Raw genomic sequence first — 20,789 nt, 5'->3', positions numbered from 1 at the left:
AGTGGATTTTCATAATTTTAGCATGGTGTACAGTCTGGAAAGTACCCACATGGCAAATTTCAAGTTTGGGAAGTATGCTAAACATTTTGAAACAGACACACATAATCACAACTTTGCCTTTTATATATATGTAGATATGTTTCATATACTCTTGTTGTAACTGACTCTAAATAAAAGCGTGGGGCGCTCATATTAACGCCTTGAAAACTTTCTGTAGCAAATCCAACATATGAGCAGTTTCTTCCTATTGTCAATCCACATATATTTACTAAACAAACCTCCTTAAGAAACTTTACCTTGTAATTGGAACATATTAACAACATATGCGCAGTTACTTTACATTGCCAATTCAGACATTAACAAATATATACGGCTTAAATACTTAACGTTTCAATTACAACTTATTCACATATGACCAGTTAATTTTCATTGCTAAATGCAGACATATTAACAAAAATAAACGCCATAAAAACTTAACGTTTACTTTTCAACACATTACCAAAATATATGACAGTTACTTTCCATTGCCAATGCAGACATATTCACATAAATAAACGCCGTAAAATTTTGACGTTTATATTAAAACATATCACCAACATATGAGCAGTTACTTTGTATTGCCAATACAGACATATTCACTAAAATAAAGGGCTTAAAAATGTTACCTTTAGAACATATTAAAAACATGAGCAGTTATTTTCATTGTCAATGCACACATATTTTACACAAATAAACGGCATCAAAACTGTACGTTTCAATGACAACATATTAAGAACATATTAGCAGTTACTTTCCATTGTCAATGCAGACATATTCACAAACATAAACGGCTTAAAAACTTACACGTTTACATTACAACATATGACCAACATATGACCAGTTACTTGCGATTGTCAATGCAGACATTCACAAACATAAACGGCTTAAAAACTTACACGTTTACATTACAACATATGACCAACATATCACGAGTTACTTGCGATTGTCAATGCAGACATTCACAAACATCAACACATGAAAAGCTGTACGTTACAATAATACGATATTCACTACATATGAATAGTTACAATACATTCTCAATGCAGACTTTTCCAAAAATAAACGGCTGAAAACCTTTACGTTCAAATTACAACATATTCACAAGACATGAACACTAACTTCCCATTGTGAATACAGACATACTTGCTCAAAAATAGTACGTACGCTCCACGCTTTTATTTAGAGTCAGTTACAACAAGAGTATGTGAAGCATGTACAATGCAAAGTACTTGAGCAGAAAATATTTATTTTAAACTTTTTTGCACATTTCATAAAATCGTGTTTAAAAAAAGTATTTTTAATGTATTCTATTGTTCAGTGCCCTGAAATAATGTTCTCATGCCATTCCTGGCAGAAGGGCCTCCACTATAAGAAGCTCCAGAGAGAGCCTCTTTAACACATTCCTACGGAGGGAGCTGGTAGGAACGTTGGGTTGCTCGGTCAATGGCCAGGGTCAACTGCGGCGTGGTGTATTCCGCAAATATGCCCGACTGTGAGGGCGGGCACAAGCCGGCGTGAGTAGGTTAAACGTTGAGTTTTATAAGGGCACCACGGGGTGACCAGCCCCTCATAACCCAGCCCACTCCTCCCACCCCCCACCCAGCCCCACCCTCCCCACCCAGCCCCACCCCTCCCACCCCCCACCCAGCCCCACCCTCCCCACCCAGCCCCTCCCCACCCCCCCCCTCCCCACCCAGCCACTCCCCACCATCCCCACCCAGCCCCTCCCCACCCGCCCCTTTACACCCAGCCCGACCCCTCCCATTTTTGGATGCACGACGGACGGACACAATAATCCCCTGTGGGCTGGTGGAACCATGTGGTTACTACCAGTACATGGTATTTTGGCTGACTCTACCAGTTGGGCCAGACGTCTTGAAAGAACTGGGAGTAACCGCACCTCACTGCAACACACGGGATTTGCCGATAGATTGAATGTGGTGTACCTATTTATACAGGTGGGTGGACAGAGATGTGGGAATTTAAGAAAATGGCATCGTTTTAAATGCCACACTAGGAGATTGAACCACCAACCTCGAGATCGTAAGTGCAGTGTACTAACTATTGCAAGAAGGCAGTAGCCGTTGCATTTAAATGCTTTATAAAAGAAACCATTATTCTTATTAAACTGGTTCATTATCTATTTTGCGTGTTACATAAAGCCACAGACTCAATTTTGACATGTGTGATGCAATATAATTATTAACTTTAACATTTTCGCCAGAAGGGAATGTGTATATTTCCCCACAGGACTACAGGCAAATAAAAAGCTATTTAAATGTAATTTAACACAGGCTTTCGCGACCAATATCATCCATAATAGAGATTTTTTGTGTTAGATCGTGATCTAACCCAAAACAACCTCTATTATAAATATAATAAATTTTTATTCTCGTATTATCCATCTGCGATGGTTATACTTACATCTAATAAAGCCGTGCCCACTCAACACCAAGGAATAATATTAAATTTGGTTTTAAAATTTTAAAGTAAACTTTGGCTATGATGCTGACTTGCATTAACTTGATTCTTTGAGATCAGTTGATTCTGTGAATTAGCTTATTTTATGTCTCTGAAAAGCAGCCCGTGGTTTTATGCAATCTTAAAATTATCTTGATACAAGTCTTCCCACTGAAATGAACAATGAAGGTTCAATTGAGCCATTGGTGAGAATTCCATACATTCTTGTAATTTGGAACCAGGCTCTGCATAGAACAATGGCCGTTTACTTCTCAGCATGTGATATTAATTTAATTGACCGTAGAAAGATGATAGGTGCAGTTTGTCTGTCGCAGATTTAGTTACCATAAATGCAAAAAAATGTGAGGAAGAAGCCTTATTCAGAGCAGGAAGAGCTTAGTGTAAACATCATGAGGCCTCCTTTGCCAGTACCAAAATATACTAATAGGGTTTTTCCCCTTTTGCTATCTCTGGTGTGGACCAATCAGTTTCAAGGACAATGCATAAATTATCAGAGTATTGTTTTTTATTTGCATTTTACTGCAAGTATTGTGGTCAATGTGAACATGATTCCTTGCAAAAGGTGTCAGTTTTGTTGCCAGAGAAAAGGGGGAAACCCCTCTTAGCTTAGTGTAATTTCAGGTGTTATTTTGGGCAGCGAGGCTTTGCCAAGCACAGTAAAGTTCAGATTAAAGTCGCATATGTATGTATACAGCCCTTCTTGTTAATTCATTGTTCCACATGTGTGGGTTTGTGAACTGGGACCAACAAAAAAATGATGCTGAAAGCTGAGCTATGTCAAGAAATTGTAACTTTTTGGTGAATTGGTCATGGCCATGAATGAGGTGATGATATTATGATGAGACGAGAGGCCAATAATGTGAATTATTTTTCAATGGAGACCTATATGTATAGTAATATAGGAACAGTAATTTTATTATATACAGTAGTTTTTGTTTATTAAATGTGGGCTTTGGGTTAATCTTGTGAACTAGCCTTTTGCCCGTCCAAGGACGGGTTTATTGCAGTAAATCTGAAACTTGCAAGCGAAAAGCAGATCGCGACGTGGTATTCATTGCATCCATTCGTGTGCAATTTGTAAGGGCGCGGTGACACGGACTTATTTCATTTAAAGGTTATAACCCCTTGTTCATCATGACGTCCTTTTTACTTTGATGTCTCAACAGCGTTACGGAGATCACGTGACGTGAGGGTTCTGCCTTTGTAGTGAGGGTTGTAAGTTGACGCCGAGGAGGGGGAAGGAGGCGCCTCAAAATGGATTACAGCGTTTGGTGTATTGACCACCACTGAGTTATACACAAGAGTGAGCAGACAATGAGAATTGCGTGCATATATTGATTTAAGGGTGTGCGAAAGATGGACTGCTGTTGATGCGCTGGGCTGGTGTTGCCCTGACCTTAAAAGGGTGCACGATTGTGACTTTTTTATGGTTTTGACTGCAGTGCGAATTTTCAGAAAGATCAAACTCTAGTGGCTCTCTACGTGACTCGCAATTCTCAACGATATGCACATGGCAATATATCACACTGATTCCCTCTTCAAAATGGTTTTGCAATGAATCGACGAACACCCTCCTGAGCACGTAGGTAAGTGTTTGTATTTATTTTCCCATCGTGGATTTAAGCAGAATATTTTTTTCATTACTTACATAGAAACAACTTCTTTGTTAATTTCCTAACACAATTAATTATTAGTACTATTTAAATTTACTTGTGATAAAATTACGTTGGATGTCGCTGTGGTGTAATGGTTAGACTTTCTTATAAAGGTACATTACCATGCAAATAATCACATGAAAGAATCAGCATTTCCGCGGGCAGCCACCCAAGCAATAAAGCTGGATATATAAGTGGATTTTTTAAATATATATCATTAGACATATACATCCTATCAATCAGATTGTGAATAAAGGATAAATGCATTGCAATACCATTGTACCTGACTTATGTAGACTATGAAAAGTTGAATAATTAAAAAGTTATACGGTCAGATAGGTACTCACAAACCAAGTGTCCGAATAAAAATGATTTATGAAGATGGAACAAGGATGCTGAAATTTCAGAATCTCATTTTAATTTACAAATGGAATAAATTGTGTTTGTATCGTGACTGTATGCAAGTCCTGTAGGTCAGTCATTCAAACGTTAAATTAAAACTTGTACATATCTGTCACGAAGGCTCATGTCAAACTAAATAGCAATGTACTTTGTCGTGTCATTTTCGCAATTTGAATCCGGTGGGTCTCCAGTGATATATAGCCACGCATTTGCAATTTGCATCTCTTTTTTAGAATTCCCGACGTGTTGTCATTTGCATTATGCTCCGTTTTTGCACTAGGCTATTCTGCTTAGGAAACAATTTCTCGATGTGCTTACATGCGGTCTATTATTTGTTCGTATTAATGTATTGAAAACATGATGGTTGCATTTTTGGCCATGGCTTGATATGCAACTTGATAATGGTGTTTTTCAATTGTTTGTTTGCACGTAGCAATACTATTCTACATTCATACACAGAATGGCATAATGTGAATATTCCCTCGTTATTCACAAACTTGCAACCCGCAATTTTGGTTATCCGCGAATCGCATCTGCAATTCTACACGATTGTATCAGGAGAGAGAAAGTGATGAGATTAAGTGATGAGATAAAGCAATTTCTCGATGTCCTTATTTTTTTAAAGCTAAGTTTATTTATTAACTGTTATTTAATACTTTAATATTACATTGTATTTACCTTGTTTATTATAACATTTTTTTATTACAATAATGTTCACGTATTTAATAGATTATTTGCATATTTATTTATGGAAGGTAATTTATGAGAAAGATATATTTTCTTAGACCAATATCATTATTCGTAAAATCTGCTATGCACGGGCATCTCCGGAACGTATCCCCTAGCGAATAACGAGGGAATACTGCATATGCATAGCATATGCAGCATATGCATAGCATGTGCATTAACATTAACTGTAGCATATGTACATGCAACTGCATTTAAAACATATATGTGCTCATAGTCTTTGGTCTTTCGGTAAAGTCACGTAGATAGGTTCAAAGAAAAAACTAAAAAACTACTACGTTTCCATCGCAACGCAAGCGGTCGTCTTCAGGAAAAGGGGGGTTAGCTTCCAAGAGAAACTTTATAAGGGTTTGGAATGAGCGTAGCCCAAATGTCAGCAATCAATGATAATGTAAGTGTTCGGCAGCCAGCCCGGCGGTGGTTCGTTTTCCACCAATCAAAGGGCTGCCAGGTGAAAATTCGCATGTTGAAGAGAGATTAGCATGTTAATGGAGGATTGCAGCGCCGTAACCACGGGGTCGGCGCACGAAGCAACTGTGAAGAAAGCACAAGTTTGAAATTCACCATGGAGGTGGAAAAGGATGGCAAGTTACCATTCTTGGATGTTTTAATCGAAAAGAGACCAGATGGCTCAAAGGGACAATGTTTACAGGAAAGCCACCCATACGGATGCCTACCTAAAACCTGACTCCCACCACTATCCATCCCAAAAGATTTCCCTCATCAAAACTCTATCAACGTGATTTTACCGAAAGACCCAAGAATTTGAATTCCTACAGTCACGAGAGCTTTAAGTCAAGATCTATGTGCTCATTATATAAGTGCGACGTTGCTGCTTTTATGTTGTGAACGCAGTACATATTGGTAGATATGTGTGTACATTTATTCTATTTAGTTTACATTTTTTAAGCCTTTTTACGTCCTGTATAATTATTGTTCTTTTAAATAACATAACGAACACTGCAAAATAAAAAATAATGTTAGATTTTGCAAAATACATTCACAAAAATCATACATATGATTACATCATGAGCATTTAACATTAGAGAGTCAAATCAGACAAACCATCTGTCGATAGAAACTAACACATATATACACACTAACATATATTAATGGATCTTGCCTTTCGAGAGCTTGTAAGACCGCATCAATTTCTACTTTGTCAAATGCCTGTTTCATAGCCTGCTGCAAAGGACAGGTATGATGGCATTTCACATTCATCACGTTTTTCTCCAGAATTTGATTGATTGAATGTGGCTGATGGTAGAGAAATATGTCCTTCATCCAGCTTGCTTGTGGCAGTTGGTTGACCTCTCAATTGTCTGTTGTATGGTTCCTAAATGTTTGTCATGAACAATGAATTGTGTGCAATAAGAAGCTAATCGGTTTGTGATTCAAGTCGGTTTTAGAAGAATGATTTAAAGATTGCGCCCCAAGCTGAGATTACTTCCTGCTCAGTCAACAAGACCGCCTGCTTCCACCTCCGCAACATTGCCCGCCTCCATCCTTACTACACCCCAACTGCTGTTTAGGCCCTGGTCCATACTTTAATCACATCCAGGATAGATGTATCCAATGCCCTCTTTGCTTGCAGTCCAATCACTCCAGTCCTGGCCTCACTTCACTTGCTTCCCATCCACGAGCGTGTGGACTACAAGATCCCTGTCCTCGCATTGAAATCCATCCACGGTCTTGCCCATCACTACCTCTGCAACTTCCTCCACCTACATACTTGAGAGGACACCAGGGCACAATGAAATGATGAAATCAGCTCACGTGCAGGAATCAGATTGTTATATCGCTAGGCCGTGAGATATGGCATTGGATTAGGGAGTCCTTCATCCCACAGTGGATATATTGTATCTGGCTTACATAATTGGACGAAACAATTCACAATGGGATAGTTGTGAGATCAATTCCAAGTTGGGGGTCAGCTAAACCCATCATCTCTCTTGGGTCAATACACCAAGTATCCCACATTGTGTGAAGCCCACAAAGTGGGTGGTCATCCGAGAGAGATCTGATCCTAACTATGGGAATGTGGTATTGCCACGACAAGGCAGAGCTGCAAAAGGAGATAATGAATGCTGTACAATTGCTTTATTAGGGCTACGCTTTCGCCTCAAGTACGATTAGATGTGTAGCTCTACACACACACATGAGCACGCAGTGTTATGTATGTATGTTGAACTTCTTTCGCACCGTACATAGCCAACTGTGTTAATCGGAGTTACAGGGTGGCCCAAAAGTTAGGACACAAGGTTATTATATTTATTTTAACAAACGTTCAAATTGACTTCCATTCACATCAACGCGTGCATGAATTCTATTTTGAAATGAATTAGGACTTTTTAAAATATTACAGCTGCATATATAAAAAGCATATATAATAACTAATTGCACTTGTTCACCTTTCACCAGTTTTATTTCCATTTTTTTAATTTCATCTGAAAAGGCAAATGAAAATAGATATTAGCAATTATAAGAAAAAAATATTAACATAAAGAATGAAAAAAATTTAATGGCAGTGTTAAATGAAATAACCCTATGTGTCCTGACTTTTGGGCCACTCTGTATAACTTACACATTATAGCCGGCGTGTTAGTCCTGCCATGCACACTGTGGCCGCTCGTGTGAACTTATCAAGGCGTGACGGGCTCAAGGGAGACAGGGAGAGGCAGCGTGAGAGCAGGGAGAGGGGAGGAGTGCGGAGGGAGGGAAGCAAAATCAATGTGAACGCTTGGAATTAATTCGCACCGCCATGCAATTGAAAAGCCCCACTGACATCGATTCATTTCGGCCGAGCGCTAGAGATACAAGGCTGCACGCGGATCCTATACGTCCCGTATAACACAGAGAAGTGGTGTAGCAGGAGAGAGGGAGCGAGAGAGCGAGCCAGAGGAAGACGCACACGCGGAAAGAGGGGGGGACGCACGCTCTGGTGTCTATCTGCCACTGCTGCTGCTACTGCTGTGCATCGAGTCGGTGGTCCGCAATGGGATTCTATGCACGGGCACTGCACGTGCATGTCCTGCTGGTGTGTGCCCACGTCTACGCACAGGTGAGAAACATAATGGTCGTGCCTCTTGATTTTATTTTTTTTGAAGTGTAAATTAGTCAGTCGGCGGTTCTCATATTTTAAGTGCATTTTAAATAATTGTGCTTAACACTGACTGAAACCAATGTGCACACGTGATCGTTCGATTGTCGTCCACGGCTAACGTTCGTGGAGAGTGATATCTGAAACAGTTCTGGAACACTCCCACCCCCAAAACCCTTCATAAATACACACTGACCAGCGTGGTGAAGTATGGCCAAACAACCTCTATGACTAACACGTGCATGCGGTGGCCTTTATCGAGCGGTGACTTGACTGCTTGAGGGACGTAAAACATTTTTGCTCGTGTTATTAATTTGTTTGTGGAAGTGACGACATTATTTTTAATAGCTTGAAAATAAAGTTAATGTGAGCATGTGTTATATGGAATGTTTGGTATTTAGACACACAGGACATTGTACGAAATTGCTAAGTGGTGTGGATTGCTGTCCGCCACACCGGTGGTGCTGATGAAGCAGCCAGATTGACACGTTTGTTGACGTGACACTTTTATTAATTGGCGTTGTTGGGTGGTGGAGGGATGTGCAACACACATTTTACTCACGAGGATGTGCCCCAAAAATATTGTATGAACCACTTGCTTTTTTTCTTTGTATATAATATTTTGCAACCATGCATGCAACAATGAAGTTAGGTGAGAATGTAAATGTATGCAACAGACTCCCAGCGATTACCATGAATGTAAAACCCTAACATCAATATCAGTGGCTGAAAACAGATGGGGTTTGAGCTTGGTTACGTTAATTTTATGCTCACAATACATTTACTCCTCTTTATTTACATACATGCACTTGGAGACAAGCAATTCGTATTTTATTTATTTCAATCATCATGTATAATGTTTGGATTAACTACTGCTATGCATGCAAAATATATGTGCATTTAAAATCAATATTATTAATAGCTATTTAATATCAAAATTAATATTGCATGATTGGGATATTTTGTGAAATGCGTTGCTTTTTAACACAACATTATTTTGAAATACCAAAAGATTACTTTAATTAACGTTAATGTCATATGAACGTTGTGATGAAGTGTTCATGGATATATTGATAATTATATGATTACAAAGGAACATGAAGACGAAAAAACGATGATGATATGGAAAGATGATCAGGATGTCACAGCTGCTTTGATGGTAATGAGGATGATAATGACCTGTTGCATGCAGCAGATGATGAAAATGGCCATGACGATGATGATATTGCCGATGGTGACAATTTTGACATAGAAGATGATGCAGACGAGATAGTGGTCCCGGGAGAACATCTGAGTTCAAACGGGTGCTTGGTCTATGAGAGGAAACTATATATTCAACCCGTAGGCTTTCGTGACTAATATAATTTTTCTTCACAATTCTGGCAAATCGCCTGATGAAGCTGGTTGTAATCACCAGTGAAACCTCGTTCTCGAATTGTAAATGTTGTGGTTCTACTCTCCAACACACCGGTATGCTGAATTAGTAACTATTTGCCACGTTTTGTTTACATGACAAACCTTGCTAATTGGCTGTGTCGGGTGGGGGTTGGTGAACGACATATTTGTATTTACGCAATCTAATGCAAAAAATTATTGTGAATATTCAGTGATCCATTGCTGTTCTGCCATTTTCTGGCCATCTCGCAGCTCAGTACGGTCAAACACCCATGATGGAAATGGTGTTAAGAGGACTCCACTTATCAGTGGATTGTTGCCCCCCTTGCACACCTGGGTTTCCTCCGGTTTGCTCCCACAGGCATAAACACTAATTCATGGAGTTGGCCAAATATCCCAATATAGAGCCACAGAGATTGAGCACACGTTGGTGCTGGTTCTGGCTGCCTTCCCGTTTGTCTGTGTTTTCCTGTGCCTCCGAATATAACAAAAACTGTGTGAGTTGCACATTTGTGTATTTACTACATTTTTTTAATTGCTACAGTATTCCCTCGTTATACACGCACTTGATATCCGCGATTATTTGGCTGTCTGCGAATCGCATCTGGAACTCTACATGACTGCATCGAGAGAGAGTGATGAGATAAAATGATGAGAGTGAAAATAATGAGGTAAAGAGATCATTACAACCAATTAAAAGGTTTGCGTCAATGATGATGTATACGTATTTAACAGCGTATTTACGAATTTATATAAGGTAAATGATTTTAAAAAAAGGTTTTCGTAGGCAAACATCATTATCCACGAAATGTGCTGTTCACGAGCATCTCCAGAGTGTATCACTCGCGAATAACGAGGGAAGACTATACATTTTGAGTATTACGGAAAGGATATGCAATCTTTCCGTGTCTGCATTTTAACTAGCAATTTGTGTTACTGTTATCCAGGTATGTTTTCCTCCTAGCATTGATCACTCTAATTAACCTTACCGTTCATCTTGAACAATACAATTAATTTACCGCCATTTGTGAAGTCACTGCCTTTGCTTTTCGAATATTTAAGTGGGGAGTCGTGGCGCAGTGGCTTGCTCACTTTGCTACAACACCACTTACCTAAGTTAAATTCCCAGCCATGGAAAAACTCAGATTTGAGCATCCCCTAGGGAAGACTCAACCTTAAATAAGGGTTGGTGCATCATCAGTAATTCTCATCAACATCGTCATCAATCATGATCCTCGTTTATCATCATATTTCATCCGTTATTTTTACCATAATTCAGTTTAACACGTAGGCTTTCGCGACCAATATCATGCATAATTCATGATTTTAGGGTCAGATCGCGTAAATATATAAATGTGTCATTGAAGCCGCCACCACCCGACACAGCCAATTAGTAAGGTTTGTCACGTAAACAGAACGTGTCAATTCGTTACTAGTACAGCACTAGTGTATAGTGTAGTGTATAGTGTAGTGTATAGTGTAGTATGTAGTAGTGTATAGTGTAGTGTATAGTAGTGTAGTGTATAGTAGTGTAGTGTATAGTAGTGTAGTGTATAGTGTAGTGTATAGTGGTGTAGTGTATAGTAGTGTAGTGTATAGTAGTGTAGTGTATAGTGTAGTGTATAGTAGTGTAGTGTATAGTAGTGTAGTGTATAGTGTAGTGTATAGTGTAGTATACTAGTACAACACACCGGTGTGCTGGAGAGCCAAGCCACAGCATTTACAATATGAGTACGACGTTTCGCCAGTAAGTACAACTAGCTTCATCAGGCGACAGCCAGATTCGTGGAGAAATCCTCCTGTTTCGTTCCTTAAATAGAGCACACAACGCTTGTGTGCTCTTCTTGCGCGACGTGATGGGGGATTCGTGATTGCATATCAATGACTATGGGTACCCATTGCCGTTTGGGTTATTTATATGGTTTAAAACGTACATTATACATGCACATTATGCAAGCCTATTGTTCTTGTACTTCCTGTCGATTTTGTGTACTTAAATAGCCGTACCAACGGGAATCCCTATTGAAGTATGGTGACCTGTATAGGCATGCATTTTTTATATTGTATTATTTAATGATTCGCTTCCAAGCAGCACAACGTCTATAGCTATCCGAATGGTTAAAATTATTTTTATTTCTCTCAATTTCCATAGATTCTCTAATTAGTCTTGACCAGTATTAACTAGTTTTGCACAGAACTTAAACATTATCAAAATCAATTAAGTGTCTTTGTTGGCACGCGTCTTCTGTCACTACTGACTGTTGTATTTGGGAGTATTTAATATTTATTTGGTGTTCTTTTAGTCTGGTGCTGATTATTTGTCCTGTTTGCCCAACATAGCATTTGCCACTAGTGCAATTAATCCGGTACACACTTTCTGTTAATAAATCATGTCGTTGAGCTATCACTTATGGCCAGGTCGCTTCTGAAAAAGAACTATATAGCTAAGTGGGCCTTACCTAGTAACATTTAAAAAGATATTTTTTGTTTAGTTTTTTATTTGTATGTGCCTTCCTTACCCAGTTATGAAACATTTATTTTCAGGAGGGTTCTCTCAAGTTTTTGCAGTCAGGGGTTATGTCACTTTCTATATACAAACTGAAGGCACCCCAATGGGTTCTCCCTTATCTCCGGTTGTAGCCAATATTTTCATGGAAATTTTTGAGACGGACGCCATCCAGGCATCCACTCTACCCCCGTCCCTGTGGAAGAGGTATGTAGATGACACGTTTTTCATCTGGCCACATGGCCGACCAGCTCTAAACCAATTTCCTCAACCACATCAATTCCATACACCCAGCCCTCAAATTCACCACGGAGGTAGAAAAGGATGGCATGCTACCCTTCTTGGATGTCCTAAGAAAAAAGAGATTAGATGGCTCAATGAGCCATTCTGTCTACAGAAAATTAACCCATACTGATGCCTACCTAAAACCTGATTCCTACTACCATCCATCCCAGAAGAATTCCCTCATCAAAACGCTACACCATAGAGCTCAATGTATCTCCGACCATGAAAACCTAACCAGTGGACTCAAACACATACACCAAGCTCTCAAGGCGAATGTATATTCTGACTACGGATCTGCAAAGCCAACACCCCGACCGTTAGGAAGGAGCCATCTGAAAATCCAATGAAAACCATCACCCTGCCTCACATAGCAGGGGTAACCAAACTATTTCCAAAATCATGAACAAACACAAGATCCAGGTCCGATTTAACACAGTACATACAATTCATGATCTGATCCCATCTGTGAAAGACAAGATTCCTGACATACAATATCCCAGCGTCTACAAACAAAGCTGTATTTGAGACAGCAGTTACGTTGGGGAAACTAAGCGACATGTTTCGGACCGTGTCCGTGAACATAAGGCAGATTTGCAACATTGTAGGACTAATACTTCTGCCGTGGCTGATCATTATGGCCGATCATTATTTTATTGCGGCTTGCTCACACGAAATAGTTTTCTCGAAGACGATGGTATTTTGCAAGCCTACTGGTTGTCAACAAAAATTCGTTCATGAAGCCATCCATATATACAGACACAGAGACAGTTTCAACTGAGAGGAAGGTTATAGACTGAGCGATCATTGGAAAGATGTCATCAACCACTTTGGATCATGACTTGATTTGTGTTTTCCTGTCAACCTCCACAGTCAGCAGTGTGGGTGTGTGGAGCGAGGTGCAATGCTTTGATTGGTGTAGACCTACTGCCGGTGTCGGAGCTTTCTTCTACATTAACATTAGCTGCCCCACCCATCTTTAAACATTTATAAACAGCTTGTCCTCAGAGGCTAACCTCCCTGTTCCTGATGACGACTACTTGTATTGTGATCGAAACGTCATGATATTTGTATTATCTTTATTTTTATTATTTTATTTTTATTATTTATTTTTAAGTGACTTTACCGAAAGAACCATAGAATATGAATTCCTACAGTCACGAAAGTTTTAAGTCAAAATTTAAGTGTGTTACTCTTTCTGTAGAGGGCTCCTGGCTCTTATTCCAGTGCCTGCAAATTTGCAGGACATTGATACACTTTGGGGTGTGTGTGCACTGAGAGCCAATGCCCTTTTTATGACATGCAGTTCCGGTTTACATTCAATGATTATCCCTTTTAATATGATGATAGTCACGTGGGTTCTGATTTATGGTTGTGCCCCTGTTCACACTATGTAAAATTTATGTCAGTTTTTAGGGTTACAATTTCAGTTCATGTCACTCTCCATTCACAAGCTATGATTCAAATTAAGATGTTAATTTAGCCACAATCGGTTTGGGTGCACTGAAATATTCATTATAAAAATTCAGATTGCTTGTTTCGTTAGCATATACGCGTAATCCATAAAAATCCTCGGTAATAAGTATTACAATTACCTAGAAGTATTTTTACAAGCTGCATTCACCTAACTTCAACGAACACAACCGCATATATTTATAATCAATGGTGCAAGTGAAGGTGAAAAACATGAAGACTGCCCAACACATTCTGAGTCACTCATATTGACGTCTGAAAACATACCCAAAGGGACATCGTGCAGCAGTGCTAATCCATGTAAACATACATACATACGAATCATCCATATTAAGTGTAAAATAAGTCAGCTATGAATACTATATTCATTCGGTCAATGATTACATTTTCCAACAGTAAATATTTAAATATTTGTGAATGGGTGTTTAGCATCCAATTTCGAGCAAACGGCATGATTAGACAATTCCTCCTGTCAACTCCATGCAAACCAGTGGTGAATTTGTTGAAAAAAGGTGAAAATTATAGTGCCAAGCCACCCCACCCAAGGCTCAATTTGAATATTATAGAAATATATGGTAATATAATTAATGATTGTGATGAATAACCATAACTTGTACGCTGGACTAATGCCTAATGCTAATAATCCCTTCACCAAATTAAACCGACAGCGTTCCCTAAAAATATACAGTGAGTAAATTTGCCCTGAAACTCCTTCAGCAAGAAGTAATGTGTGCAGGTGTGCTATGAGCAGAGCAGTTGTGTTCATGAGGGCGATGCTTGCATTGGAAGATTGTACTAATTTAGCGATATGGACATATCTGCTTGTTTGTGGGCAAAATCGCGGTCGTCACCCCAACTAGCTGAGGTTACTAACCGGAAAGATATATGCAGGATAAACACGGATAGTCATGAACAATGCCCCATTTAAAGTTTGTTGGCAACATATTTTTTAATCCCGCATTAATTTCCTCGTAACCAATCTTAATATTCCAAACGTTATTTTTTGTTGCACGCGTGTTTAAAGGCTCTCCTGCAGGATCACCTCTGCCACAACATAAAGTTCACAACCTAAAGATATTCTGACTATCAGTCAGTCTCAAACACGTGGAAGCTGCATGGAGAGCGGTATGCTCATTTAAGGGCTCTTCCCAGAGTGTAAACATGAAGTTAATTGGATATATATCCGTTTTATTGAAGGTTGTATAGGTTAACATGAGGATCTAAAATTCGCATCCCTTGGATATGGAAAGCCAATGTAAATCCTTTGGAATTGTTGTGGCATCCCATTTTTTTTTTACTTAATAGGGCGATTGAGTTTTCACCATTTGCAAGTGTTTCAGTTCGGACGCAGGTAAAACAGTGGTTTAAAACACGCAAACATTTGTAAAAAGCACTTAGGCTTTGTGTATTACACAAAAGCCATCAATGTTTCCTAAGGAAGTGCATTGTGGTCCCTCATATCTTAGGTCACGATCAAAATATATTTGAGCAAACGTGACCGACAGAAATGCATGTAGGTAAATCGAAATCGCGTGTATTGCAATAACTAATTTCGAATAACACACAACAATGAATCATATTTTCTTTGGAACTGGATCGCACTCATGTCTGATGCCGGTCCTGAGCCATTGCTGTAGATTCCGCATTTCTAATGTGGTGGTAAGTTTCTCTATAGGACAACTTAAATGTTAATATATACAGTTGTGTTAGTTGACCCTTGGGTCACTGGTCATACTGTAAATGTAGTATCAAAATCTTTTGAATGAGGTAACTAGCTCAGGAGTAGCATTCAAGGATAATTGAATTATTTGGGTTAAAATGTGGTTTCCGAATATGCATTGAATGAGTAATTCGTACCAGAGTGCTATCAAGAATTCCGCTTGGTATTTTTAAAGCACTTTCATTAGTCATGTTTTCATTATGTGAAGCAACGGGATTTATTTTCCTACTGATGTAATTTATCTGTTGACCTATAACTGAAGTGTCTCAGACATTTGTGACGTGTGTGCTATGCGCTGCTTCAAATTTAATGCTGCGTCACGATTTTTTTTACCCTTTCCGAAAGATCGATTCTGACGATGTCATCACCAAAGAGGAGCAGATGTTCATGCTGACAGAGGCCAAGAAACATTGCGAGAGAACAATTCTCTCCACAAATGCATCTTTAGCGGGTATGATGTTGTGTCAGTGTGCATCGGTTTTCATGCATCTGGGATTAGTCTCAGATTTCATGTTTTTTTATATTTTTTGGCCCATTTTCAGGTGAATCACTTTTTTCTCCGGATTTTTACAAAATGTACTAAATTTAATTGTTTACTCAAAAAAAAATCGTTTAAACAATTTTAAATGAGGAATTTAATGAAGCATTTTAACAGAACTTTCCATTAGGTAAACTAACAGTTTAATGTAAACCTTACATATATATTTATAATTTAAGAAGTTACACAAAAACACACTTTTACAGGAATTTACCTTACTTCTGGCGACATCATATTTTAAGATTAATTAGAAAAAATTTCGGATCTCCCAAATGTTGTATGTACGCCAAAGTTTCATATGTATCGGATTCATTTGAAATTCAGAACACATCCTGAACATGTATGTGGATTGCAAGAATGGGGGACAGAGACAGTGTATCTGTAAATCACCCTAATCAATTAACCCATAACTTCTGGGTTTGACTCATGACCTCTGCCAGCGAGTCGTCACCACCTCATCTGATATTAAAGTGTAGCTAGATTGGTACATATGTAGTGTGCTAATTCACAGACACTAGTAGGAGGTACTCTCTCTTTTATTCCGGCCTTCATAACCTTAGGGGATAACCACACACCGGGTCGGGACAGCCAACATGCTGCCAGACCCACAACTTGAAGAGGGTGAAGATCACAATGATGACGGCACGACGAGTTCCACTCCAGATCGCAGCAACCCCGACTGTGAGTCGGAGCTCACCTTATATCCTGCCCATTGTGGCCAGGCTCCGCCCGCGGCCCCGCACCCCTCTAAATCCCCCAGATGGCTCCGTGCCTTGCCCACAGGTGCAACTGGTTAGAACGGACTGTTACCCCTAATTCTATTGTCTACCAATCTCCCAGCGGCACACGCTCCAGTGACTCATTCTATGTCACTACATCACCCCCCCCCACCCCCCCCCCCCCCCGTGAAAAAAACACCCAGCCGTCTCGGCTGACCTCCATGCGTCGCGCAGTGGAACGACGAACACCGCAATATCCACGTAACACTTCGCAATGTATGGCAACAATCCAGCCCCCAAAATAACAGCAATCCAATGATGAGTAGGGGTGGTCATCTGAACCGAACCATATTGGAACGGGTCCTTTTTGCCAGTCCCTTGTATGGACCTGGCACGGGTCCCCCAGGGACCCCGGGGGTGACTCGCAGCTGGCCCAATGGCGTGGTCCCCCCCAGGACGAAGATGGAGAAGAGGAAGAAGCGGGTGGCAGTTGTACCGTCTACCCCGGTCTGCCTGTGGGCGGCACCGCCGCCGTTTCCATGTGCGTCACGCCCTGGGATCCTGCGGATGGAAGAACAGAGTCTCGCAGAGGCGAAATCTCCGTAAACGTACGTCCGTCCCTGTCAGACACATCACACACCTGGCCATCAGATGGTGGAGATGAATTTCCCTCATAAGGTGGAAAATATGGTTTCAGTCGTGATGGGTGCAGATACCAACGCCTACGACCAACCTGGATCCATACACACTGCGGCCTCCTAACCTCAATTACCTCCACCGGGCCCTGCCATGGCCTATGTAATTTAGCGACTCTTTTTGCTTGGCTCAATATTTAACTTGGCTTCCATGGGGGTGGGGGGGGTCGCATTCTCTTCCGTAGATAAAAAAAAAATGGGGAGAATCCAGTAGAGGCATGAGGGGCCATCCGATCAGCCGCAAGAACTCCCGGAACGTGTTGGTCCCAATCGGACTGTGCCTCGTTGACTTGTTGGCACAACATGGACGTAAATGTCCTATGTAAATGCTCTACCATCCTGTCAGTCTGGGGATGTGTAGGGCGAGGTTCGAATTTTCTTCATACCCAACAAATCGCATACCTCTTGCAATAATTTTTAAGAAAGATTTCCACCCTGGTCCGTAAGGAGACGTTACATAACCATTCAGGAACACGTCCGTAATAAACGCTGCCAACTGATCCGGTAGGGGCCATGTCACTGGCCACCGTGACGGGTACTCTACCCCTACCAGCAATAATTTATTTCCCCTCGGAGTGGTAGGAAATGGCCTGAGGATGTCGAGGGCAACGAGCTCGTTTACACGGGACACCCCAATGGACTGCAGCGGTGGTCGGGTCAGTCTCGGTGGGCGCTTCCGGTGGACACATTCTATACAACCCTTGAGCACGTTGTGAACGTCCTCTGCCAACCCGGGCCAAAAGAAGTTCAGCTTCAACGTAGCCAATGTTTTCTGCACCCCTAGGTGCAATCGCACATGGGCAGCTCTCGCCACTCTACCCCGCAGAGCAGTTGGCACCACGATACAGTACCGCTGTACTTCCCTATTCCAGCGCATAAGTAGCCCATCTCGGAGGAGCACGGGGGACGTACTCCCTAGACCCATGCTATCGCTTGGTGCATCACCACGGCGCCATAACTTTAGTTAGGAGACATCCTCCGCTTGGAGGCGCCCCCATTCCTCATGTGCAACACCAATAGTATTATCGCATGCCACCCCCGGTGCGGGTGGCGGAGCATCCATCGATGCTACCACGGCGCCCGGCCCACCCACATTCACCTGCTTACAATGGCCGGCGCTCATCAAACATGCACACTGGCTCTTCAGCGATAACCGTGACAGAGTGTCCACGTTGCAGTGGTGTAACCCTTTCCTTTAGGTGAATTCGAATTAATAATATTGCAATATTTCCAACCCACGGACGGCTGATTAACACATAGCGCGTATTGCAAAGCCGCGTGATCTGTGCGCACCATAAACTGCCTACCATAGGAGGTACAGGCAGTACTGTTGTACAAAGTGCACGATAGCCAACAACTTGTGGAGTGTAACACAATAGCGCTGCTCTGTGGGGGACACCACCCGGCTACCATAAGCGACCACGCTCTCCACCTGTGACAACACGGCGCCGATCCTGGTATCACTGGCGTCCGTGTCCAATGTAAACGGCAAGGAGAAATCGGGGTATCAAAGGGGGAGTGCGTTCATGAAGCCGTCGCGCAGCGTAACAAATACGGCTTCCTCCTCCATCCCCCACCGAAACCTCTGGCCCTTAGCTGTGAGAGCATAGAGCGGCATCAAGATTGTCACAAATCTGGGCATGAAGCAGTGGTAATACAACACGAACCCCACAAAACTGCGGACCTCACCCACCGACGTGGGGGTCGGCCACTTACGCACACAATCTTGTCAGGGACCATGGTGATCCCGGACTCGCTAACAATGTTCCCCAGGTATTGAACCAATTTTTGCAAGAACTAACATTTCTGTGGCTTGAATTTCAAATTAGCCGCCCGCATTTTAACAAATACCGCATGCAACCACTGCAGATGTTCCTGTAACGTGCGGCCAAACACAATTACGTCATCCAAATAGATCAGACATGACTCTCATTGGAGCCCCGATAGTACCAACTCCAAAAGTCGCTGAAACGTGGCCGGAGCCGAGTGAAGCCCCATCGGAAGCACATACATTGAAACAGCCCTTGCGGAGTCCGAAACACGGTTTTGAACTTTCATCCAGGGGCAACTGCCAAAACCCTGACAATAGATCCAGGGTGGAGAAAAATCGCGCCCCCGACAGGTCATCCAACGAATCATCCATCCGTGGGAGCGGATATGCGTCCGCCATGGAGACCTTATTCAATTTCCGAAAGTCCACACAAAATCGCAAACTCCTGTCCTTTTTAACCAGAACAATGGGAGCACCCCATGGACTGGTTGATGGGGAGATTATATCGGCGGCCAACATCTCGTCGACCACCTAACAAACGTAGACCTTTTCCTTCAGACTAAACTGAAATGAGTTCTGACAAATGGGAGCGGCGCCACCCGTATCAATATGGTGATGCATCGGGGACGTGCGGCCCACATTGAATTTACCCTTACTAAATACATCGGAGAATTCCCGAAGCAATGCCCGCAACTTGCCCCTCTGCTCCCACGACAAATCCGAATTACCCATGCACAACGGATCCATCCACGAGTCATCCAACACCGCTTCCCCTTCAATCACGGCGACGACCCGAGTGATTACATCATCCGTATCCTCACAACATGCAGCCGTCGCGTGGGCCAACACTGTACCAGCCTGTATGACCGCGGTATCCAGCCCAGCATTTAATACTTGCAGGAAGGGCTCCTGATCCCCCCTCACTATTGTCTGAGCCCCTATCAAAGTGAGCCCATGAACTACTTTATTGGAAGGGGTTAAAATAACCCCACCCCCAGTGATTTTCTGGTTCGAGCCACTTCTGCAGCCTCAAGGGTACAAGCACCTGTGCACCCGGGGGAACCCTAACAGTTTCACACACCAGGGCCCGAACCACAGCGTTAGCCATACACCACCCAGTTGGGGACTCCAAAAACCTCAACCGATGCCCCGACAGTAAATCCACACAACCCTGTTCAAATAAATTCGTAGGGGCATCCTCTTCAAAAAATCCATCCCCAATAAACAAGGCACCGCCAATGAACGTGAAACCAACACCGGGCCCGT

At 41.7% G+C, this 20,789-nt stretch overlaps 1 protein-coding gene across 1 annotated transcript in view; it reads left to right on the top strand.

Moving 5' to 3' along the window:
• Nucleotides 1–8,146: 8,146 nt before the first annotated feature.
• LOC133358719 (parathyroid hormone/parathyroid hormone-related peptide receptor-like) overlaps nucleotides 8,147–20,789 on the top strand; it is a 67,676-nt gene continuing 55,033 nt past the window's right edge. Inside the window, exons 1-2 of the mRNA XM_061577160.1 lie at nucleotides 8,147–8,385; nucleotides 16,146–16,251. Of these exons, the coding sequence (XP_061433144.1) occupies nucleotides 8,320–8,385; nucleotides 16,146–16,251 (172 nt within the window). The 5' untranslated portion in view covers nucleotides 8,147–8,319. The remainder of the gene's footprint in view (nucleotides 8,386–16,145; nucleotides 16,252–20,789) is intronic.

Source organism: Lethenteron reissneri, chromosome 7, assembly GCF_015708825.2.
Source record: "Lethenteron reissneri isolate LAM-NWPU_2019-01 chromosome 7, ASM1570882v1, whole genome shotgun sequence".
Taxonomy (NCBI): Eukaryota; Metazoa; Chordata; class Hyperoartia; order Petromyzontiformes; family Petromyzontidae; genus Lethenteron; species Lethenteron reissneri.
This window is presented reverse-complemented; position numbering and strand designations above follow the sequence as displayed.